This window comes from Myxocyprinus asiaticus, chromosome 1 (genome assembly GCF_019703515.2).
Source record: "Myxocyprinus asiaticus isolate MX2 ecotype Aquarium Trade chromosome 1, UBuf_Myxa_2, whole genome shotgun sequence".
In the NCBI taxonomy this organism is placed as follows: Eukaryota; Metazoa; Chordata; class Actinopteri; order Cypriniformes; family Catostomidae; genus Myxocyprinus; species Myxocyprinus asiaticus.
This window is the reverse complement of record NC_059344.1, coordinates 15033638-15058285: the sequence shown is the minus strand read 5'-3', so window position 1 is coordinate 15058285 and position 24648 is coordinate 15033638. Positions and strand designations below refer to the sequence as shown.

Sequence of the window (24648 nt, the reverse complement as noted above, 5' to 3'; positions counted from 1 at the left end):
CGGCTCACTGTGTCCCCCCCTGTATCCATGTTCAACTGCAGCAGGCTCAAGCTGATTTAGCCAATGTCAGCGTAGAATTAATGGTTTGTATATGAGCTCTAGTGTATTTCACTGAAAGCCTCCTACAGTGTTTGTGTGCGTGTGTGTATGTGTGTGCGCGTGGAACTACCATTACCGTGTTATCAGCCTACTGCAGTTGGCACGCAAGAGTCCCCTTAAAAAAAAAAAAACAGCTCGGAATAATGCGAGGAGTTTTTAAATCAATGCTGTCATCGCATACTCTGTCACACCTTTCTCTACTACACCTAAAAAAGCCCTGAGTGTGGCTGGGCTTAAGAATACTCACCTTGTCCTTGAAGACGTCCATGTTGTGGTACATGAAGTCTCGATAGCTTTCAGTGCGCACCTTGTCCTGTCGAAAAACGAGACAACCAAAAAGTAATGACACTGTGTCACCATTCTATTTTCCATTAAGAAGACAGAACGCACCCATCCCTGCGAGAGAGGAATTGTTGAACACGATCCAATCATTCAGAGCAAAAATTTAATTGTAATGCCTTCAAACAGGCTTATCCACTGGTATAGCTGATGACTTTCTTTCAGTCAAGGCCCATGCTGGAAATCAAATTAACAATCGTTAAGCAGCATGAAAGAAAAATCTGAGTCAAGACTGAATTAGAAAGCAATTGAAAGGATGCGTAACTGGTAATGATTTTTTTTTTTTTTTTTTTTTTTTTGAGGGGAGAAGGTCGCTGTTGTTGGGAGTGGAAATGTAAAATTAAACGAAACAGATCCTGGCACTTCTTGCTTTGCCAGCAGTATTTCACACCCAGAAATGGCTAATTAACCTGCCAATCACCTCCCAGAACATACATGATGCTGAAAGGCATTTACATTCCAGAAAAGAGGCTGCACATGTATAGCAGTTTAACCCAGAAGTTCCAGAGGGCAAGTTACAAACAAATGGGGAGCTCATTTTTGTGCCTGTAGTAACACATTCAGCTTGTCCTTGTCACGGAATGCTAACGGAATTTGTCTGGAATCATAATCTGGAACCAATCTTAAAGGGTATTTTGGGGGAATTTGTATTAAAAATGTAATTATATACATACATATATATATATATATATATATATATATATATATATGTGAAGAATATTTAGCTTCAGACACATTTTTTAAAGCCGTGAAGGTAAAAATAGCTATTTTTCATTTTTGAGTTGGGGCCAGTGAAAATTTTGGCAGGGCAAGTAAAAATCTGGCCCAGTAGAAAAAATCCTAAGCGTTGGGCCCTGTCAAATAAGAATATTTTAAAAAATCAAATCAGATCCTACCGGATAAACTAAAAATCCATTTATTGTCATAAGCTTAAGAAATAATACAATCAATAACCCTTTACCTACAAACCACTAACTTCCCGTGCAAGGAAGATGAATAAAGCCATAGATTTCCACTAACTGTTTTTGTTGTTGCAAATGGAAGTTAAAGGAACACTGAACTGTGTATAATAAAAATTGCAACAAATTACAAAAATTCTATTTAGAATTCTAATCCAACAGATTGCGATTGGATTGTTAAAGGAATTTCTGTCATGATTTAAACTTGTGGTGCCTGCACATCATGTCGGAATCACTTTAATTATGAGATTCAGACTTGTAAAAAGCGTTCACGTTTTCATAGAACTGATAATAACAAGATTGAAACTCGGAATTTAAGAAAGCTCAGACTTGACAGTCTGAGAACCAATGTATAAAGAACCAATATAGCAGCGGCCTTAACAGATGAAGGTAATGAACACATATTTCTGTTAAATATGCCATTTTATTATGGCATCGATGCCTGGAGCATTTTGTTGTTCTTTAACATATTGAGGTGAATAATTTACTTAATGTAGTGATAAACATTTTGCTGTCATCAACAACAATGCCGTTTTGGCATTTCAGGTGCTGCCATAGAAACAAATTACTTAAGAGATCTGAGGACATGAACGGCTCCGAGTAGTAGGGCTGTTCGATTACAGAAATTTGGGAATTGACTCCGATTCCTGGTTTTGGAATTGATGGAATCAATTTGGAAGATACATTTTTTTAAAACAGGAGGTAAAGTTAAATCTCATAACAAACCATTCTTTCCACTATTTATAAAAGTATGAATGACATTTACTATTAATTGGTCCATTCTAAAATTAAATCATGGCCTGTATGCACATATCAAAGCACGGTGCTTCAATCCCATGAGATAAATTTGAGGGAAGTTTGAGTAGATGCGCCTGTATTTCAAAGAACTACCACAAATAATCTTAAAAGCACCATTTAACCTACATTGAAATTGTCTGTTATCACTCACGACTCACGAGGTTTATATTAGAATGTACAGTAATTGTCCACTACCTTTTATACCCTGAATAAAATGTCCAAATAATACACTTCAGTTTTATTTAAAAATCCAGGTTGTTGTACTGTTTTATTTCATACAATATAACGTGTATTTACAATTTTTGCCTTTGAATTTGATTTTATAAAGTAACTTTATGTAAAATTTTGTAAAATGTAGGCTAATTAAAAAAATATTTATGCAATGTTTTAAAACACTAAAAATGTCAAGAACGAGTAGAGAAGCATTAGATTTTATAAGTGCAGCACGTTGATCATTTAAGCTTTAACATACCGATTTATTGATGTGAACTGGGACGCTAACTCTGCCATCTCTTTGTTGCAGAATTGTGTTGTAACATCAGGGAAGTTGTTATTGTCCTGTATGCCAATTTACTGACAATTTAGCATGTTACTTGATTATAGGCTAAGTTTAATCCAAAGTATAATACCAGCAGACTATACAGGATGTGTTGAAGGGCTTGTATGACTGCTTCATACAGATGAACAAACGGAGACTCAGACTCAGGTTGATGATCGTTAAGATGAAGTCATTTTGTAATCCTTTTGTAAATTGTATTAGTGCTGTTAGGCTTCTGAAATGTGTAGTAGTTCAGTGGTCGAGGAAATAAACATAGTCCGAAAATACCAATCGGTTTCCCCGAAAGGAATCGACTCCAACGTTTCGAGTCAATTCTCGATTCCAGACGCCACGGACTTAAGGGATCGATTTCCAGCTCTACAGAGTAGAATCTACGAGTTGCCATCTCTAGTAATTCTGACATGCGTTATCTGCAATAAGAATCCCACAAAAATCAATGAAGATACTGGATAAACTTAAAAAATAAAAAAACTCCAGTAGGCTCTTATTTGATCAGTTCCCTTTAGGACCGCTTTCAAATTATGACAGAAATTCCATTAGCAATCCATTAGAATTTATTTGGATTATGGTGTCTTACTTTCTTTCTTCTGTGGAACACAAAAGGAGATGTTAGGCACAGCATTATGGACTGACAGACACAGTCACTATTACTTTTCATGTATGGAAAAAGAGATGCAATGAAAGTGAATGGCGACATCACATTTTATGTTCCATGGTAAAAAAAAAAGGAAGTCATACGGGGTTGGGACAATATCAGGGTGAATAAATGACAGAATTTAAATTTTTGGGTGAACTATCCCTTTAAAAATTTTAAAGGGCAATACAAATATTCTCATTAAAATATTCTCTCACAATTTTTAGCATTAAACATATTTTAGAGTTCCTTCAACTTTAGATGGAAAAAGTTAGTGGAAAATGATGGCTTTACTCAAGTTTCCTTAAATGGAAAGCTGAGCATTAATTGGTAAAGTGTTAAAGATCACACCATTCCTTGAGCTTATGACGGTAAATGGCATCATTTTAGGATGGACAGTAAAAGGCATCAGTGCTTGCGCAGAACTATACAGCTTCCTCCTCTCTGCAGAGAGTGCGACACAGTTTCAACTCTGACGCAAACCTGCATTTAATGCAAGTTGAAGAAAGCACCAATCACTGGCCTTCTCCAGCATATACTGCAGTATGAGAGCCGATGATCCACACGCTTCTCACTGCAACCTCCCCTACTGCAGTTAGAACACTCAAACAATGACATTTTAACAAAAGAGCTGAAAATATACTACAAAAGTGCCTTGTGGCAAAAATAAATAATGGCAAATCATAAAAATATGCTGCATAAGGCAAATAATTGGCTCTCATTCTACAACGTGGTTTGCACAGAGTGTGAGTTGGCGGAAACAATTTCCTTTGACCTTCTACCCTCACCGATAGCATATAAGGGTGCAGAAATATGCTACATGGGGACAGACCTACCTTCAGCATCTCCTCGTGGATGCTGTAATGCCCATAAGAGCTAAAGTAGGCCTCGTCTTCATCTTCTCTCAACTCAGCAATGGCCCCTGAGCTTGAAGGGCCACGGCTTGTGTCTGCATTCAGCACTAGACCTTGTGCAAGCAATCTGGGGCAATGCAAACAACACACACGCATACATTAAGACAGAGGAAGGATCGGTCAGTCCCTCTAGCACACGTGTTTGTGCATGTGAGCGCTTGCTCAAAATCTTAACCACTGCAGTGGAATTTTACCCCATGTGTAACTTATTTTGCCCCGCCTCTTTTTTTGCACCTCTACCCAATTCAGTGGGTGCTTTTGAAACTGAACTCTATGCTGCCCCCTGCTGTACCCAGTTATTAATCACACAAGGGTGTCACGATTTACACTCTCCAAGAGAGCTGTTATGATCACAGGTATCTTAAATAAATTCACAACTTAAAACTCCATCGCTTGGTCAGAGTAATTTAAAATAATAATTAGATGGTCCAAACATTAAGCTTTCCATTTTTTACTTACGTTGTCCCCTAGGCAAAGAGAAATGAGAAATAAATCTAATCTATCTACATACGTTTCATGAAGTCACCCATCAACTGAAATTAGAAAAAAATATCTATAACATAGGGCCATCGCAAAGACTTCTCAAAAATAAAGGTGGTCCAGATACACAACTTTCCCCATTTTAGAACAAAATTATTTTTTGTGGTATTCAACATGATGCCACAAATTATGTCTACTGAGCATAAATTGTATAAATTTTTTGTGGTAATCAACATTATGCCACAAATGCTGTTGATTGAGCTTAACTTGTATTGAACCTGGACTATTCCTTTAAGTAAAAGGCAACTGTTTACCTTGCACCTTGAATGCACGTGAGTCTGATTTACTTTGCCTGTGCTTTTCTTCTCAGTGCCTCCACCCAACACAAGACTGGATGAGTGTTATACTAACTTGAGTTTGTGCAGATCTTCCATGGCACGAGCCAAGGCTTCTTCAGCTCTCTGAGCTCTGTCTTCAGCCTGCCTGGCTCTCTGAAGTAGCATAGCTGTATTATCACCAGCCGAGGGGCTAAATGTCACAGCTTCAGCCCCACTAAACTCCTCCAGATCTGAGACAGACAAAAATAAAATGCAACATTGTCATGCCAGTAGCAAACATTTGTTTAAAATATGGGAATGAGAAAGTGTACCATTTACTTGTGTGCAGTTATGCGATGTCTATTTTTAGGCATGTTTCAGATTTTACAAGTAAAACCAAATGAAATGTACACTAAAGGATCAATCCGTTGAAAATAGACTCTTTTACCATTCATGAAATTCAAAGTTCATAGACGAAGAGGGGAATTTGTCCTTATGCTAACCTTAATATATAATAATTGGCATACCTATCTGCAGTAATGGGTCATCAGGCAAGGCTGGCTTCATAAATTCATCACTATTCCATGGTAATGGACCTGAAACCAGCAACAAACTCTCTGCAGAACATCTCTGCAAAACAACACAATCAGATTTCATATCCATGTCCATCACGAATGTGAACTTGATTCACAAACTGTATAATTGAAAGTGATACTTACAGTAGTTCTAATGTAGTTTATCATCTTTATATAGCCATAATCATCAAGCCCTAAAAAGCAATTAAAACAAGAGACATCAAACATCACTGAGTGAGCCACCAAAAGGTTAAATTAGTTTAGTTTGGGGTCCTTACTGTGCTTTTGGACTTGTTCTGGTATATCCACACCATGATCTGCCTTACAGTGTTGGAATGTTTCAGAGACAGAAGTGAGAGTCCTGTTTGAAATGAGAAACAGATATTTGGATGCAAATCACAACATCAACAGCTACATAAGTGGAAACCCAAGGCCAAAAACTACTTCTGAACTTCTGTGATTTCCGTTCCCTCATACATCACTGTTACAAAAACCGTAATGCATCTGTAATGGACTTCACGACAAGTGCTCGGGAATACTTTGGTAAACCTTTGTCAGTCAACACAACTCGCTGCTGCATCCACAGATGCAAGTTAAGGCTTTACTATGCAAAGCAGAAGCCATACATCAACACTGTCCAGAAGCGCTGCCAACTTCTCTGGGCTCGGCCTCATCTTAGATGGAAAGTAGAACAGTGGAACTGTTTTATGGTCCGACGAGTCCACATTTCAAATAATTTTTGGGAAAAAAAACAGCCTTCGTGCTCTCTGAGCCTAAGAGCGTCAGGTCCAAAAGCCAGTGTCCGTCATGATATGGGGGTGTGTCATGCCCATTGCATGGGTAACTCGCACATCTGTGAGGGCACCATTAATGCAGCAACATATGTACACATTTTGAAGCAACATATACTGCCATCCAGACGCCGTATTTTCCAGGGATGTCCCTGCATTTTCCAGCAGGACAACGGCAAACCACTTACTGCTCGGATTACAAGTGTGTGGCTATGTAAGCAGAGATTGTGGGTACTAGATTGGCTTGAATGCAGTCCTGAGCTGTCTCCAACTGAGAATGTGTGGCACATTATGCAGAGCAAAATACAGCAATGAAGGCCCCATACAATTGTGCAGCTGAAGACCTGCATAATGGATAATTGGGGGAAAATTTAGCTTGCTAAACTCAACAAACTTGTGTCTTCAGTGCCCAAATTCTTAATAAACATTATTAGAAGGAATGGTGATGTTACAAATTGGGAAAAACTCTACTATTTCAACTTTTTTGGAGCATGTTGCAATCATCTGAAATTAATATACTGTGTGTATATATATATATATATATATATATATATATATATATATATATACACACACACCTATCAGCTACAACATTAAAACTACCTGCCTAATATTGTGTAGGTCCCCCTCGTGCCGCCAATACAGCGCCAACCCGCATCTCAGAATAGTATTCTGAGATAATATCAGCCCATCTGGCCGAGTGCCAGAGTATTTGAGTTTGAGTATTTCTGTAACTGCTGATCTCCTGGGATTTTCACACATAACAGTCTCTAGAATTTACTCCGAATGGTGCGGAAAACAAAAAACATCCAGTGAGCGGCAGTTCTGTGGACAGAAACGCCTTGTTGATGAGAGAGGTCAACAGAGAATGGCCAGACTGGTTCGAACTGACAAAGTCTACGGTAACTCAGATAACCACTCTGTACAATTGTAGTGAGAAGAATATCATTTCAGAATGCCATTCTGAGATGCGGGTTGGTGCTGTTTTGGCGGCACGAGGGGGACCTACACAATATTAGGCAGGTGGTTTTAATGTTGTAGCTGATCGGTATATATATATATATATATATATATATATATATATATATATATATACTCAGCAAAAAAAAGAAATGTCCCTTTTTCAGGACACTGTTTTTTAAAGATAATTTTGTACAAATCCAAATAACTTTACAGATCTTTATTGTAAAGGGTTTAAACAATGTTTTCCATGCTTGTTCAATGAACAATAAACAATTAATGAACATGCACCTGTGGAACGGTCGTTAAGACACTAACAGCTTACAGATGGTAGGCAATTAAGTTCACAGTTATAAAAACTTAGGACACTAAAGAGACCTTTCTACTGACTCTGAAAAACACCAAAAGAAAGATGCCCAGGGTCCCTGCTCATCTGCGTGAACATGCCTTAGGCATGTTGGATGGAGGCATGAGGACTGTAGATGTGGCCAGGGCAATGAATTGCAATGTCCGTACTGTGAGACGCCTAAGACAGCACTACAGGGAGACAGGAAGGACAGCTGATCATCCTCGCAGTGGCAGACCACGTATAATAACACCTGCACAGGATCAGTACATCCGAATATCACACCTGCGGGACAGGTACAGGATGGCAACAACAACTGCCTGATTTACACCAGGTATGCACAATCCCTCCATCAGTGCTCAGACTGTCCGCAATATACTGAGAGAGGCTGGACTGAGGACTTGTAGGCCTGTTGTAAGGCAGGTCCTTACCAGACACCACCGGCAACAACGTCGCCTATGGGCACAAACCCACCTTCGCTTGACTAGACAGGACTGGCAAAAAGTTGCCTTCACTGACGAGTCGTGGTTTTGTCTCACCAAGGGTGATGGTCAGACTCATGTTTATCGTCGAGGAATGAGCGTTACACCGAGGCCTGTTCTCTGGAGCGGGATCAGTTTGGAGGTGGAGGGTCCGTCATGGTCTGGGGCAGTGTGTCACAGCATCATCGGACTGAGCTTGTTGTCATTGCAGGCAATCTCAATGCTGTGCGTTACAGGGAAGACATCCTCCTCCCTCATGTGGTACCCTTCCTGCAGGCTCATCCTGACATGACCCTCCAGCACGACAATGCCACCAGCCATACTGCTCGTTCTGTGTGTGATTTCCTGCAAGACAGGAATGTTAGTGTTCTGTCATGGCCAGCAAAGAGCCCGGATCTCAATCCTATTGAGCACGTCTGGGACCTGTTGGATCGGAGGGTGAGGGCTAGGGCCATTCCCCCCAGAAATGTCCGGGAACTTGCAAGTGCCTTGGTGGAAGAGTGGGGTAACATCTCACAGCAAGAACTGGTAAATCTGGTGCAGTCCATGAGGAGGAGATGCACTGCAGTACTTAATGCAGCTGGTGGCCACACCAGATACTGACTGTTACTTTTGATTTGGACCCCCCCCCCCCTTTGTTCAGGGACACATTATTCCATTTCTGTTAGTCACATGTCTGTGAAACTTGTTCAGTTTGTCTTGGTTGTTGAATCTTTTTATGTTCATACAAATATTTACACATGTTAAATTTGCTGAAAATAGAAGCAGTTGAAAGTGAGAGGACGTTTCTCTTATTGCTGAGTTATATATATATATATATATATATATATATTCACAAGGTAACATCAAATAATGTGTTGTTGTAGTGCGTTCAATACAGCACATGGTGAATCTAATTTACAAATCACTCCTTTTTGTTTTTATTAGGATTTTCCATACTGTCACAACTTTTTCAGAATTGGGGTTGTAGTTAAGTATGATGTGTACAGTGAACAAACTACTTTTCTGATTGTACAACAGCGTGTTTTAAAATTCTTAAATCAGAGCTGTTTGTAGTTATAATTGGTACAAGCGGCCACTTAGGGCCCATGAGCCACCAGGGGTCCCGCAAAGCAAGGTCAAATGTTTTTTTTTTTATTATTCATTTACATTTTTTATTTTTAAATATACTTAAATGCTGTGAGTAAGACTCAGGCAGCTGTTCTGGATCAATTAGACAATTATAAGGGGCCCCCTTGTGGCCCCTCTCGGGGAGAATGTAACTGTAAGGAGAATGTTGTAGCTAAATGTGACAGGCAGGTGCATGCTCAAAGGGTTTTTCGTCATCATGAAGCGCACCTACAAGTCAGGACCGGAAAAATGTTTCTTGGGGGCCTCTGAGTAGGATTTTGTTTAGGGCCCTCATATGCTCAGAAACGGCCCTGCTTGAATAATTATTATGAATGTGGTTCTTATGACATCACATTAATGGAAATTCTAGAATATTTGTACTTAAAAAAAATAATCATTTGTAAACACCACAGGGCCATTGTTAGCAGGAAAAAAAATAAAAATAAAAAAAAATAAAAAAAACTTAAGATTAATCTAAACTACATTTAAAACAAACAACTAAAATTGGTTAAGATGGTAAATAACAAAACTGCAATAACTTAAAGGCCCTGCATTTTCCTTCACGCACTTCTTACAAAACTTTATATGGGTAGATCACAAGCCACAAAATCCTATTCTACTATGTAAGAATCAGTATTACCGGTCACAGAGCACACACGGGATTGACATGTGTTCAGATCCCTCCTCCATCGACTGCCACTGTTCATCATCACTGTCAGAGAGCTCGGGTACATCATCACACACCTCAACGTCACGATCGGCTACAGTATGACATCGAAAACAATTAAATTCCGTTTGCTTACACAGTTCATCTCGTCGACAGCAGTGTAAAAAATAAGATGTTAAAATTAGTGCCATATTAGTCTTGTGATTAAAAACGTTGGAAATACTATATTCTTGTAAATGTACTCTAAGACTACAATACATCCTATAAATCGATAGAATTATTCACAGTAAAGAGCATCTTAAGCTACAGGATCAATAAAAATGATATTTCATGCATTCACGTGTACCTGTGTACGCTGCCATATTGTATTTGCTTGAGCTGGGATTATCTCTTCCGGGTTATACATATTTAACTGTACTTTCATTTTTGTGCCATGTGAGGTCGCTGTTTCCTTAATAATCGATTGCAGGACACATCTCGAGTGTTTTCAAATCTGGGTGGGTGTTTCTAAACTATCCAATGAAAGAAGGGAATCTCAATGGGTTGAAAACGCCCACTGATTGAAAAAAGCCCATTCAAACGGCTCATAGTGGTTAAGACACTGATGGGAAGGCGTTTTTAGTACGGAAGATAACTGTGTTTTTTATAAAAGTCCCCCAGATACTATTCAATATTTATTTTGGGATGTGTCCTGAAGTGCAAGTCTTTTGGAGAGAGTTAAAAATTATTTTCAAAAAGAAGCCAAGATTATAGTGTATCTCATTTGCTAATGTAAAAAAATAAATAAATAAATAAATAAATAAAAAAAAAATATATATATATATATTGATTTAATTATTATTTTAATGTAGTTAAATTGACTTAAAATATATATTTTAAGTATTTTAACAATTTAAAATTGAAATTAAGATATATTTGGAAACTATATCTAAAAGTAAATATCTGAAAGCAATAAGAACTATGCAACTGTTTACTATTTACAGCATTTTTCTATAATGCCATTTATGTTGCTTCACATCCATGTAATTTTTTCACATATACCCTGGATATGTTTGTTTTATAACAATGTTTTTTACAATGGTTATATGTACTCTTGTTTGTACCTTTTGAATTGTTAAAAAAAAAAAAAAAGAAAGAAAGAAAATGGCTCATAGTGTGTCCATTATTATAAACTATAATGATAAATACAATTTTTGATGAAGTAGGATTTGGAGTAGGAGCTTAGGGGAAACTTGAGTATAATTTTGTGTATTTTCTTTTTGCTAGCCATGCTGACATAGTCATGTCATTTTACAGATACATCAGTGATGAAAAGAAATTCAAATTACATTCGTTTTTTCTTTGAGACAGCATAAAAAGAAAGAACACTCCCGCAAACCCCCACCCTTCAAAATGTTTTTGTACCCCCCAGTGTTCAAGACATGGTTACGGCCTTGCTTCAAACTAAACATAAATATAATCAAAATAAAGAAGTGGTAAAAAAAAATCACTATAACCAACTTTCCCAAATCCAAACATTTTACCCTCTCCAACTTTTTCCACTGGCCTTTTTTGCAGTGACTTAAAAATCACACTACGACAATATGTGGCAAATATTAATACAAATTCTATCATAAATACAATTGTAAATATAAACATAATAAAAATAATAATTGAAAAATAAAACATGACCTCTAGAAAGTTTAACACAAATCTCATAATATTTTTTGTTTTAAAAAAATGGCTACAACAGGGACTGTCAGTGACATAATTTGATGTTCCACTATACACTCACTGAACACTTTATTAGGAACACCTGTACACCTCCATATTCATGTGATTATCTAATCAGCCAATCATGTGGCAGTAGTGTAATGCACAAAATCATGCAGATTATGCACAACGGTCTCTAGAGTTTACTCAGAATGGGCTACAACAGCAATAGACCACGTTGGGTTCAAATTCTGTCTGCTAAGAACAGATAGCTGAGGCTGCAATGGGCACAGGCTCACCAAAACTGGACAGTTGAAGACTGGAAAAATGTAGCCTGGTCTGATGAATCTCAATTTCTGCAAAGGCACACAGATGGTATGATCAGAATTAGGCACCAACTGCATGAATCCATTGACCCAACCTGCCTTGTGTCAACAGCCCAGGCTGGTGGTGGTGGTGTAATAGTGTAGTGAATGTTCTCTTGGCACATTTTGGGCCCGTTAATACCAATCAGTCATCACTTGAATGCCACTGCCTATTTAGGTATTGTTGCTGACCATGTTCATCCCTTCATGGCCACAATTTACCCATCTTCTAATGGCTACTTCCAGCATGATATATGCACCATGTCACAAAGCAAAAGTCATCTCAAACTGGTTTCATGAACATCACAATGAGTTCACTGTCCTTCAGTGGCCTTCCCAGTCACTGGATCTAAATCCAATAGAACACCTTTGTGATGTGGTAGAACGGGAATTCGCAGCATGAATGTGCAGCTGACAAATCTACAGAAATTGTGTGATGTCATCATGGACCAGAATCTCAAAGGAATATTTCCAACATCTTGTGGAATCCATGCCATGAAGAATTGAGGCTGTTTTGAGAGCAAAGGGAGGCCCTACCCAGTATTAGTATAGTGTTCCTAATAAAGTGCTCAGTGTATTTTCAGAGTTTGGACATAAACTTTATTAACACCTGCTGGTGGAATCTCAAAAAACTGCAAATGCAGGAATTGAGTTTGGACTTTGCGCTAAAAATAGATGTGGATCTGAATAGTCTTAGCACAATTACCTTTTTTTCAGGGAAATAGCAAATTGCACTTTGCGCCACTTCACTGAAAAACCATACACCCATATTTTGCGCATATATACCCACAGATAGTGCAAACACTCCCACCCACAACCATTTGTGCTTTGCTTCACGAAAACAGCAGATTATTTCCATTTTTTTCCCATTCATGCTAATAACCCTACCTTGACCCTGCTGAAAAGACCCACATTGCTGGTCACCAGCTCATGTGCTGTTTTGGGTGTTGATCCCTCAGCAAGGAATGCTGATTTGCTGGGGACCCTACCAGGCTTTTAAAATAGCTTAACCAGGTTCATATGAAAGACCATGCTGGCCAACCAACTTAATCATTTAGGTTTTGCTTGTAAAAAAGCACAGCTATGGTGTTCCACCAGCTAGACCAGCACCAAACCAGCACTAACCAGCATAAACCAGCCTAGACCAGCATGGGAATTGCATGACGGTTAAACTGGACTTTGTTCATTGTTACAATTTAATGAGAGCACAGTCGTCACAATGTGAGCAACTGACCTGTTGCTTGAAGTTTGCAGAGGCTGTAGAGAGCTCCGTTTACAGTGAGCCTTTAAGAATGAAATTAGACAAAAAGAGTCAGAAAGCCCTCAGCAGAGCACACATGTCTGTGGTTAAAAGTTTCCACACCAGAAAGCTGTTACTTTCAGAAGTATGACAGTCATTCCAATGTGCTTTTAACATGGTGGTATTAAACATATCTTGAAAGGCCTGCATCACAGTTAAACAGTATGGCAAAGAGATACCAAATATTGCAAATAATTTGATCATTATTTTTAAACAAGCACCTTAAGCATTTCACATTGTACACTGTTTGTATTTCCCATTACTTTATTGCTTAAACCTGTGTAAGATTTGTTTTTTTGTTTTTTTGTTTTTTTGTGCAAAACTAATATAATATGATCACTCAGAGTTCAACAGATGGTCTTAATTAATGGGGGTTCAAAACAAGAAATGGACTGACTGAACCTACCCAAGTCATCTCTGGGCCTTAAGTGCTTCTTTATCTTAACTTTGAAACAGCTGACTGTGTCTATGCCAACATGATGGAAATGCCATATATATATATATATATATATATATATATATATAATGCATATAAGTAATATTACTCTTACATAAATTCACTTATGTTCTTCAGTAGATGAGTTAAAGAGTACTATCATATTTTAAGGTTCACTGATGTGCAATAAGACATACAGGAAGTTTGTGTTCAACCCTGAATTTGCCTAATGCCTACAGACTGTATGTGCCTCATCCAACAATATATACTGTTTCAGTGAGTGAGAATCTCTTTGAGATTTTTTTGAGCTTAGAGTGTTTAATGTCTCCAACATTGCATGTAAGGTGCACAAGAAAATTCTCAGCTGGTTTCATGTATCTGGCATGTGTCTTTTATTGGTCTTACATTATATTATTTGACGGATAAAATTATGTTCATTAATGTGTTGTTTATACTAAAGTAAAACCTAAAGCATTACTTTTTTGAAGTCATGAAATAATGTAAAGTGATTCAGCACCACGGACAAGGGAGAATGCAACAATGCACCACTCCAGCTCTGCTCATCAGAAAAACAAATTACTCCATAGAACAACCGTTACATTATCTTGACTTAAACTTGAGAGTGGCATCATACACCCAAAGTCTATAGTCAGGACAGCCAATGAAATTTGACTTTGTCATATGAGAATATCTGAGAGCCACCAATCAGGTCCAGGATCAGTTTCCATTTGATTTGGTCTACTTAGATTTGTTACCTCATCATCCCTCATTATGTGCTTGCAAATCAAAGCAACATGAACACAGTTTACTTCTTTACCTTTTTTTGTAAGCATGATTGATAAATTCATGGTAGATGTTAATTTAATGAATAAGAATAAAGAATAATTATAATTGCAATAACAATTACCGGTAGTCATTTTCTACTTTTACACTTATATTTATTCATTTTCAAATGATTTTTGTATTCAAACCAATTAAAAAACTATGGAGGTTTATGTTAACAGATTGCGCACCACTTCTTATTATTGCTGCTTCTTGAATTCAGGTTTCATCGGGGCAGAAAACATTGGGCAACCAACCAGTTTACAAACTTCTAAACTTGGAGATAATGTCACAATTGAGTGCTACTTACCAGACAAAGACTTTCATTACATGGTGTGGTATAAGCAGGAGTTGAAGAAGACACCCAAACTTATTTCAAGATATTACAATTACCTGAGACAAGCTACATTTTTTGATGGATATAATGATGGTCGTTTTAATGTAACAATAGACAAAGGTATTTTTCATTTACACATTTCAATGTCAAAGAATGAAGATATAGCAACATACTTTTGTGGAGCTGTAATGTTAGTTGAGCTGAAATTTGGACCTGGAACATTTTTGATACTTCAAGGTAGGTTTTCCCTTTTTATCAAAATCTTTATATTTTGTTAGTCTAATATTGACAGGAGATTTTCATGTAAACAATGAGCATTGGTTATAATGAGAACACTGTTATTGTGCGTGCAATACAAATACTTATTCTGTTAAATATTTCATGATTTTGCTTTTAAGGAGAGCACACCAGTACAACAGTTCTTCAGGAGCTAATTTCAGATGAAGTTCATCTTGGAGACAAAGTCACCTTCGTGTGCAGAGTCAAAACAGTACATGGAAAATGTTCAGGAGGATACAACGCATTTTGGATCAGAAAGGGCTCAGATGAATATCATCCCAGTATCATTTACACTGATGGAGATATAGAGAAGCGGTGTGAAGAGAGCTCTGACAATGGTTCTACTACAAAGAGTTGTATTTATAACCTCATAAAAACGAACCTAAGCATAACTGATGCTGGCACTTACTACTGTGCTGTATCTGCATGCAACAAGATAATGTTTGGAAATGGGACTACACTGGAATTTAACCTGCAACACGGTAACGAGGACATTTTTTTATGTTACAAACTGGTAATTACAAGGGTATTATGATATAAATGTGGTTTATGAGGACATTTCTAGTGTCCCCTTAATTCAAATCGCTTAAAAAAACATACTAAACGATGTTTTTTTGCAAATGTAAAAATGCAGAAAGATTTTTTTGTGAGGGTTAAGTTTAGGGATAGGGTTAGGGGATAGAATCTATAGTTTGTACAGTATAACGTTATGTCTATGGTGAGTCCTCTTAAGGATAGCCGCACCAACGTGTGTGTGTGTGTGTGTGTGTGTGTGTGTGTGTGTGTGTCATTATGTCTGGCAAAACAAACTAATTATAGTCAATTGTTTTGTTGCAGATAGCAGCTTCACAGCAGCATTGTTGAATCCAGTGTTTCTTACACTGGTCTCGTCAAACATAATTTCTTTGATAATAATGATCTCACTTGCGGCTGTGCACCAAAACGTCTCATCAGGTATCATATTTAAAAGTTCTCAAAATATTTTGAATCAGATTCCTAGTTTTATCTGCAAGTCTACAAACATCTGTGTGAATGCTCATACTTTGTGTCAGTTTGTGTCATCAGATCTGATCAAGATACATCGTAAGTTACTCAGGTACAAATCTTTCATTTAGAGTTATTTTGATGGTATTGAATTCAATACAAATTGATTAGAAATGACGGTCAAATAACTGTAAATTAACTTTTTGCTGTTTCTTTTCCAATTCTTAAGTCCAGTGTGATTCCTTCTTCTTTCTTTTTTTTCATAATTTGCAGAGTTCAGATTACTTAATAAGCTTCTGAGCAGTTTAACATGCTTAAAGAAAATCTTCCTAGCAGGTTGGAGACACAAAAGCCTTGACTTACACATCTGTGAGTTTCACCAATAAACCATGGCCCTCTAGAAGTGCTGAACAACAAGACATTTCCAAACACAATGTGGTGTATTCGAAGATCAAATCCTAATAAAAGAACTATGGCATACTTGAAGTCTTTTAGTGTTGTGTGTCTTTGAGATGATCCAAAAGTGAAAATAAAGACAATCCAAATAAAAATTATTCCATTTCATTTCCCCCTTTTGTTTTTCAATTTTGTTTACACAATACCAGTAGAAAAGCATATGTACTGTAGCTGTAACTTGCAAATGCATAAATGAACTCATATTTGCAATATTTTATCATTAAAAATCTCTTAATGAATACACAGTATACAGTACATGTCAAATCTTGTCTGACTTAAATTTCAAGAAGGAAAAGGTTAAATTAATCAAGTATAATTTAATAATTAACATAAAAAACTAGTGTCACTAATTTATTTTTTGTCAGTAGTGTTACAACAATATAAAAGCACCAAAAATACTTTAGTTCTTTTTGAGGCTAAATGTAATGTGTTGTGAAGGTCTAGCCCAGGAGGTCAGGGTTTGGCCAATTAGCCCCTGCTGGTAGATGCAGTAGCTAAACCATTACGCTACCAAAAAGCATGTTTCTCCATCAATGACCCTTTATAAGTGGACGTGTATTCTAATTTTTGGAGGGCTCTTCCCTATCTTCTGCCTTTGATGTCACGGTTTGTGATTCCATCAGCAAATATGTGTTGTCGAACATCATTTTCCTGTAGCTTCACAGTTATGAATCACATGGCATTTAGGACTCAGGTGATTGGTTAAAAAAACAAAAAGGAAAAGGGAACAAAAAGGGTCTTGTCTAGAAGGTAACTGTCTCACGTCATGATTCTCGCTCATGCACGTTCTGTTGATGCTTTCGCTTCAGTGGCGTAACCACTGAAATTATGAAAGTTCATGCTACTGAGTTCGAATTTCTGCCTCATTGTTCATAATTGCATGCGTCCATATAAGCAAAATAAGTTAATCTTTTCTTCCCCAATTACAATATGTAATGCATATTGTGGAATATTTGGACAATGTGCTTGAAAAGGTAGGCAACAATGCACTGCGCCTTTACTCATTAGTCTATTGGTCCTTAATGTGTTATACGTCATTAAGATGTTAATTCTTTGACCCTGCTTGGTTTAAAGATCAGACTTATCAGTCTGTGTAGATTTGTTTTATTTTTCAATTATTGGTTCAGTAAATGCTCCCATGATGATAAGCAAATCATAATCTGTGGTCACCTTACTGTTGCATCATATCAGACATGATATTATCCTTTATTCATATTGGCTAAAAAATTCATGTTACAATTTTCTGTTTTTATAATGAACTAAACCAACCTGTACTCCATAAATACAACGAAAAAAATATTTTTAATCTTCTTACAGTTGTGCATTTTTCTGTTCAACACAACGCATTACTGATTTATTTGTATCCACAATCAAGTTTTGTATAAAAACTTGGTGTTTTTGTAAATTTTCCTGTAGTGCAAATTGTCCCACAATTTATATTTGTGGCTTTAGCATATTATGGAAAATAATGATGAATCACTCCAAAAAAAAAAATCTTTGACATAATTCTGTCTAATTGTAGCGAGGATGCCGAGGCTGGTGTGTTAAGATCCATGTGCAGTTTTAATAACAGAATAAATAGTAAAACAAATAGCAAAATAAGGAAAAAGAAAAAGGCAGGCAATAGTAAACAAAAAGGCAGGCAAGGGTTCAGTACACAGGCAGACCAGAAAGGCAAACTAAGTAAATCCAATAGGCAGAGGGGTAATCCAATAAACAGGCAATACAACTCACAAGCAGGCTGGGGAATACAAGGAACAGGCAGGAGTCAAAACACAGGGAAAACATGATAGGTAAATAACACTCAGAAATGTTGACAAGACTTCACACTGAATGCCAGAAAACAGGGAACTTAAATAACCAGAGTTAATGTGAACCAGATGTGAGAGTAATCAGTCTGAGCAGAGGATTATGGGAAATGTAGTTCATGAGAACTTAATACTCAGGAGAGGTAGCAGGCGCCGCAGGTGTAACACTAATATATTGATATATTAACAGGCCTACATACTTCATTGAATTTTTAAAAAGTAATTAAAATATAACACAGAGCTATATTATATCTATAATTATAGCTAAAAAGAAACTGATGCAGTGGTTGTTAATGGTCACTTTATGTCACTTAACTTTGCTTCAGATGTTTGACACCCAGTTTTCCCTTGCCACACTCATAGTCTTGTTTCTGGCTACACTGCCGCTGCACAGTAAAATATTATTTTAAATTGTGTGTTTTTATAAACAGTCATTCATGATGACAAATTGAAGTGCTCAAATAAATATTTCACATAATTAATTTGATAACTTAATCTCTAAATCTGCTACTGTCTGTCGTGGGATATTGTTAGCTCGTGGTAAAATACATAAATTGGCTCTGTTATTAGGAGCCTGACTGGTTGGACTGGGGCAGGGTTCCTCAATAGGTGGCCCGAGACAAATGTTTGGCCCGAGCTAAAGGCCTGTTCACACCAAATCTGTGACGATTTTGCAAGACAAATTTCAGATGAAAGGTTTATCCAACATATTTTGCAACGTGGAAGTAAGCAGCGGCTGCATTTCCGGCGAATGTTAGAAAGTTCCGCTGGCATTGACCGCAGTGTAAATAACTAGAAGGTTATAATTCCAGCGTTAGTGATCTGGGCTTATAAACTATCACAAAACCACATGATGTGCAGCTATCTAATGTCTGATAATTTTCTAACGTCAGCATTTATAGTAAAAGTGTAAGTAAGTCATTCACTTGTTGCTGTGTGTCGTTGTATTGAAAATACGGTAATAAAATCTGCTTCTTTCTTTACCGAGATTGTGATGATGATGCACTCTATCTTGTCTCCATGTAAACCTCCATTCATATGTATCTGCATAACCTCCGATGATGCCTTTATTTATTTCCAAAGGCGATGTTTTATAAGCCATGTTGAATGCAAGATCTGCGTGTCTGTTTACTACACACTGCTAAGAAAGAGAGAACACTCTCTGACAAGAATGGAAAGAACAATGCATTTATTATTTTGTCAAAATGAAACAAGATACAGTTTTGGTGCAAAGAAAGTTGAAGCTGCATTTTCCCGGCATCTTTCTCCTCTCTGCTGGTTGTGTAAAGTTTGTGGAGGCGTGTCAGATGGCGCAGAGGTCTGTCCTGTCAGCGCCTGATCTCTCATTCATTCTGCCAGTGCAACTAATTTGGCAGAACTGTGTGACGAGGAGGAGGGCATGGCCAGGCCATGATGGAATCAGCTGATCAGCGGGAGAGCGATATAAGGGGCAGCCGGAGGTGCCGGTTCGAGATGAGAGAGAGAGAGACGCATGCTCACCGTCCCCAACAACACCTTGAATCCCATACAGAGATTGAGAGTTTCTACCTCCAATAATTTCAAGAACCACATCTGTGTAATCATCTCTCCTAAAGGGCCTGTTGCCTGTTTGGGTGCATTTTGCTTCAGCATGGTCCTTTGTTGCCCTGGCCTTCAGATTTTTCCATCTAAATATCACTTGCTCTGTAGTCCTCTTCTGGCCACACTCCATGGCATTCACATTTTGGGTGATTTCATCCCAAATAGCTTTATCTTTTTGTTAGACACTTCACCCTTAGTAGAATTAAAACTTCCTACTATTGAGGCATAATGGTGCCTAACACCCTCCAGCAATGCGTGGGTTTCTGCAACTGTGAAATTAGGTCCTTTTGAGTCCATGGTACCACCTCTTTGTTGTAGTGAATGTAGAGTTTATAGGCCTTGGTCTTGATTGAGTTAAGTGAACACAAGCCAAAGCATATCAGCTAATTGATGTTTACTGGGTGTGTGTTTAAAAAGACCAATCAAAGTCATCTTATTCAGCCTTTCTCAGAGGACTTACAGAGAGGCACTGACATGGCAGGCATTGTCCATCGCCACCACCAATTTGGAAGGAGAGAATTTCATCAAAGGGTGTATCTTGAGCGTACAAATCCACTGGAGCAGTACACCACTGAGGAACTGTATGCTTGGTTTCACTTTGGGAATGCTGATATTAAGTACACTGCAGACCTTATCAGGCCAAAACTTCAACGCAGAATCCGAAGGAGTCACACTCTGTCTGTGGAAGAACAGGTCCTCATTGCTCTACGCTTCTATGCAACTGGGACTTTCTACCAAGTTGTTGGTGACAATATAGGAGTGAACAAATCAACTTTCAGTGATTTGGTGAAATCTGTGTCAATTGCATTGGCGAGCCAAGTCAATCAATTTGTTTAATTTCCAAAGGATGACCAGATTGCCCGGAGCAAGCACAAGCTTTTTCTTTTAGGAAACATGGCCAATACTATTGGGGTTATTGACTGCACTCATGTGCACATACAAGCACCTCATGAGAGGGAGTGGGAGTATGTCAATCGAAAGGGAAGGCACAGCATCAACATCCAACTTGTGGGCGACAATGACCTCATCATCACAAACTGCATCGTGAGGTGGCCTGGGTCTGTCCATGATGCACGTATCCTACGTATACAGAGAGCTCCAAAACAGCAGACCGGATGACATAATATTAGGAGACAGTGCCTATCCACTCCTACCATGGCTGATGACCCCTTTTCTTGCAGCAAACACACCTGAGCAGGCACACTTCAACAACTGCTCATTGCAAAACAAGATGTACAATTGAGCGCTTAAATGGAGTCCTCAAGAGGAGCTTTGCATGCCTGAACTACTTGCGAATGGAACCACATGGAGCATGCAACATAATACTTACCTGTATTGTCCTGCACAACATTGCTAGAAGGCGCAATGTCGCTCTCTGTGATGAAGATAATGATAATGATCCATCTGAGCCTGCTGAATACCCAGACCAACCTCCGGCATTCTCTCAGAGTGAGGAACTAACTGGAAGTGCAATAAGGGATGCAATCGTTAAAAACTACTTTTGACTGGTTTATTTCTGATGATTAATTGTAATTAATATACTGTGACAAATGACAGTTAAAATTAAATATTTTTCTTTGCTATTGACATCTGTTTGGGGGATTATTTATAGGGACAAAATCTTTTATTCTTTTTCACTTTACTGAAAGGCTTAATTGGTAGCCCAGTGTGTACTTTATACTTTACTTGTATACTTTATCACTATTGCGGTTAAACTAATCAAGAGCAAAATAGAAAATCTAAATTTGTGTATATATTACATGATACAAATGGTGTATTTTTCGACCAATTTTAAAGTTTTATCACATTTTTGTTGTTGAAATCCACCCTTGTGCTGGGATCAGTATAATCCTGATTTTTTGGATCAAAAGTATCCCAATCTTACTAAAAAGTGTAGAACAACACAAACTGACGATTTGATCCAGATCAAATCAAGACTGGATTTTGTGATCTAATCCGATTTCAGAATCCTTTTTTTCTTTTGAACAACCGATTTTCAAGATTTGATCCAATCCGATCAGATTACTTTTGAACAACTGGCCCCTGTTCTTAATATTATTAACTCCTCGCTATCCTAGGACATGTCCCAAGAAACTTTAAACTGGCAGCTATCAAACCGCTTATCAAGAAACCACAGCTTGATCCAAGAGAACTGGCTAATTATAGACCGATTTCAAATCTCCCATTTATGTCAAAAATACTAGAAAAGGTAGTGTCCTCCCAACTATATTAATTTTTACAGAGAAATGGTATATATATGAAGAATTTCAGTCAGGGTTTAGGCCCCATCATTGTACAGAGACTGCACTTATCAGAATTAAAAATGACTTGCTCTTATCATCTGATCGTGGCTGCATTTCTCTTCTAGTGCTTTCAGATCTCAGTGCTGCCTTCGACACCATAGATCATGACATTCTCTTGGAAAGGCTTGAGAATTATGTTGGCATTTGTGGACAGGCTTTAGCTTGGTTTAGGTCCTATCTCTCTGACTGCTACCACTTTGTCTATTTAAATAAAGAATAGTCAGATCAAATTAAAGTTAAGTATGTGTCACGGATTAAAGGATAGCACCCAAATGCAGGAAAGCAGGTAAAGGACTTTATTACAAAATAAATCAAATATGTCTGGACATTATAGTCAACAGCCTCATGGAACAGGACAGACACAATGACCATAGGGAACTGGACAGGCTCATTGATGGCCACCGGGAACAGAACAGGCTTGTCGAAAGCCTCAGAAAACAGGACATACTGGACAACGGCCGCTGTGGACTGGACAGACTTGATGACCAGGGGGAACTGGACCAGCTGTGAGGCGACCGCCGTGGCCGGGAGCGCTGGCAGCTACTGGGGAAAGGCCTCTGTGACGTGAGCACTGACAGGGGAACGGCCTCCGTGACTGTGAGTGCTGACAGGGACAGGGGAACAGCCTCCGAGGATACTGCCAGCGGCAGGGAACGGCATCCATGGCCGTGGATGCTAATAGTAGCAGGGGAACGGCCTCCATGGTCATGGATGACGACAGTGGCAGGGGAATGGCTCCACGGCCATGGATGCTGACAGCGGTAGGGTAACGGACTTTGTGGCCATGACTGCTGACACCAGCAGGGGAAAAGCCTCCATGGCCGTGGATGCTGACAGCGGCAGGGGAACAGCCTCTGTGGCCGTGGACACTGACAACAGCAGGGACACGGACTCCGTGGCCGTGGACACTGACAACAGCAGGGAAACGGCCTCCATGGCCGCAGACAGTGGCAGGGGAACGGTTGCTTACTAGGCTTCATTGTCCTCCTCTTTCGGACTGTCAGAATCACTGCAGTTGGACCGGCTGCTACCTCCTGATGGTCAGCAGCGGGAATGACCGCCGCCTCCTGGCAGTCACAAGTGGGCTCCTTCGGCTCCTGACAGACAGCAGAAGGCTCCTCCGGCTCCTGGCAGACCGCAGCGGGCTCCTCTGTGAGATTCCTCCTCCAATGGTGACAAGAAGCCCTCATGTTTTCCATTGTCCTTTGTTAGGTATTATATGTTTGGTAACGTTGTTCAAGTCAAGTCAAGTTTATGTCTAGTCAAGTTTATAGTCAAGTTCATGTTTATGTTTCACGTTTATAGTTAGGGTTCCCTATCTGTCACTCACTCAATGTTGTGTCGATGTAGTGACACTAGGGGTCACTCTTGGGAGCCCGATATACCTCTGGTCTTTGATAAAAGGCCAATGAAAATTGGCGAGTGGTATTTGCATGCCACTCCCCCGGACATACAGGTATAAAAGGAGCTGGTATGCAACCACTCATTCAGACGCGTCTTTCTAAAGATGCTTTTACGATTGTGTGTTATTCCTGGTTGCGCTCGTAATCTCTCACCTTCTGACGGTCACGATCACTGTCTTTTGTGTCTGGGCACTGCTCACGTGGAGACAGCATTCGTGGATGGTCATGTTCTCATTGCGAGGACATGTCCATGGCAACGTTGCGGTCAAGGCTCGCCTTCGTAAGAAAGCAAGCCACCCCAAAGGCTCCCCAACCTCGGTCCTCTTACCCACGGGTATGAGGCCAGCGCGGCTAGCACTGGGGCGATTTGGGGACCCCAATGGGTCCGCATCTGCCGGGTATCCCCCCACGGACCTCCCATTCCCCAGCATGCTCGTCTGCCCCGATTGGGCTTCCGGATGAGTCCGCCGGTTCGTCTTATGGCGAGTTCGACCTCTTATTCGGAGCCCGCGAAAGTTATGAGCTCTCAAGCGCAGCATCGGAGAGCGGGCTCGTCCAGTCGGAAGCCTCAGCTGGGCTCCTCCCTTTGCCCAGTCACAGGCTGACGCAGAGATGACGACATGCTTTCCCAGGCAGCCGCGAGTGTCGGCTAGAGTGGAACCCTCTGCTCTTCCCTGAACCCTCGCGGCTCGGTGATTGGTTCCTGGGCTCACGGCGCCGCTCAAAGCCACACCCCGCCCCCGTTCCTTTCTTCCCGGAAGTGCATGAAGAGCTGACAAGGTCGCGGGAGGCACTTTTTACTGCCCGGTCCCGATCTTTTCAGCTTCCCTGCCCTCACTACCCTCGATGGTG

General features: G+C 39.2%; 2 protein-coding genes across 2 annotated transcripts in view; one reads left to right on the top strand and one right to left on the bottom strand.

Moving 5' to 3' along the window:
• The window catches only part of prmt3 (protein arginine methyltransferase 3), an 85424-nt gene extending 75010 nt beyond the window's left edge, over nucleotides 1-10414 (bottom strand). Inside the window, exons 1-8 of the mRNA XM_051704384.1 lie at nucleotides 10377-10414; nucleotides 10004-10124; nucleotides 5953-6035; nucleotides 5819-5868; nucleotides 5627-5729; nucleotides 5194-5350; nucleotides 4225-4369; nucleotides 347-412 (exon numbers count right to left, since the gene is read on the bottom strand). Coding sequence (XP_051560344.1) covers nucleotides 347-412; nucleotides 4225-4369; nucleotides 5194-5350; nucleotides 5627-5729; nucleotides 5819-5868; nucleotides 5953-6035; nucleotides 10004-10124; nucleotides 10377-10392 — 741 coding nt within the window. The 5' untranslated portion in view covers nucleotides 10393-10414. The remainder of the gene's footprint in view (nucleotides 1-346; nucleotides 413-4224; nucleotides 4370-5193; nucleotides 5351-5626; nucleotides 5730-5818; nucleotides 5869-5952; nucleotides 6036-10003; nucleotides 10125-10376) is intronic.
• A 2965-nt stretch (nucleotides 10415-13379) lies between these two features.
• On the top strand, nucleotides 13380-22903 carry LOC127455979 (uncharacterized). The gene is made up of 7 exons (XM_051724257.1): nucleotides 13380-13472; nucleotides 14570-14648; nucleotides 14869-15219; nucleotides 15381-15743; nucleotides 16099-16215; nucleotides 16327-16344; nucleotides 22728-22903. The coding sequence occupies exons 1-7, from the start codon at nucleotides 13380-13382 to the stop codon at nucleotides 22901-22903; spliced, it is 1197 nt and encodes a 398-aa protein (XP_051580217.1).
• The last annotated feature ends 1745 nt before the right edge of the window (nucleotides 22904-24648 follow it).

Bases quoted from the DNA above. Each gene is read 5' to 3' on its own strand.
- LOC127455979 (XM_051724257.1), top strand. From the start codon at position 13,380: ATGAAATTAGACAAAAAGAGTCAGAAAGCCCTCAGCAGAGCACACATG. The intron at 15,220-15,380 runs GTAGGTTTTCCC...TTTGCTTTTAAG, and splicing joins AACATTTTTGATACTTCAAG to GAGAGCACACCAGTACAACA. The intron at 15,744-16,098 runs GTAACGAGGACA...GTTTTGTTGCAG, and splicing joins GGAATTTAACCTGCAACACG to ATAGCAGCTTCACAGCAGCA.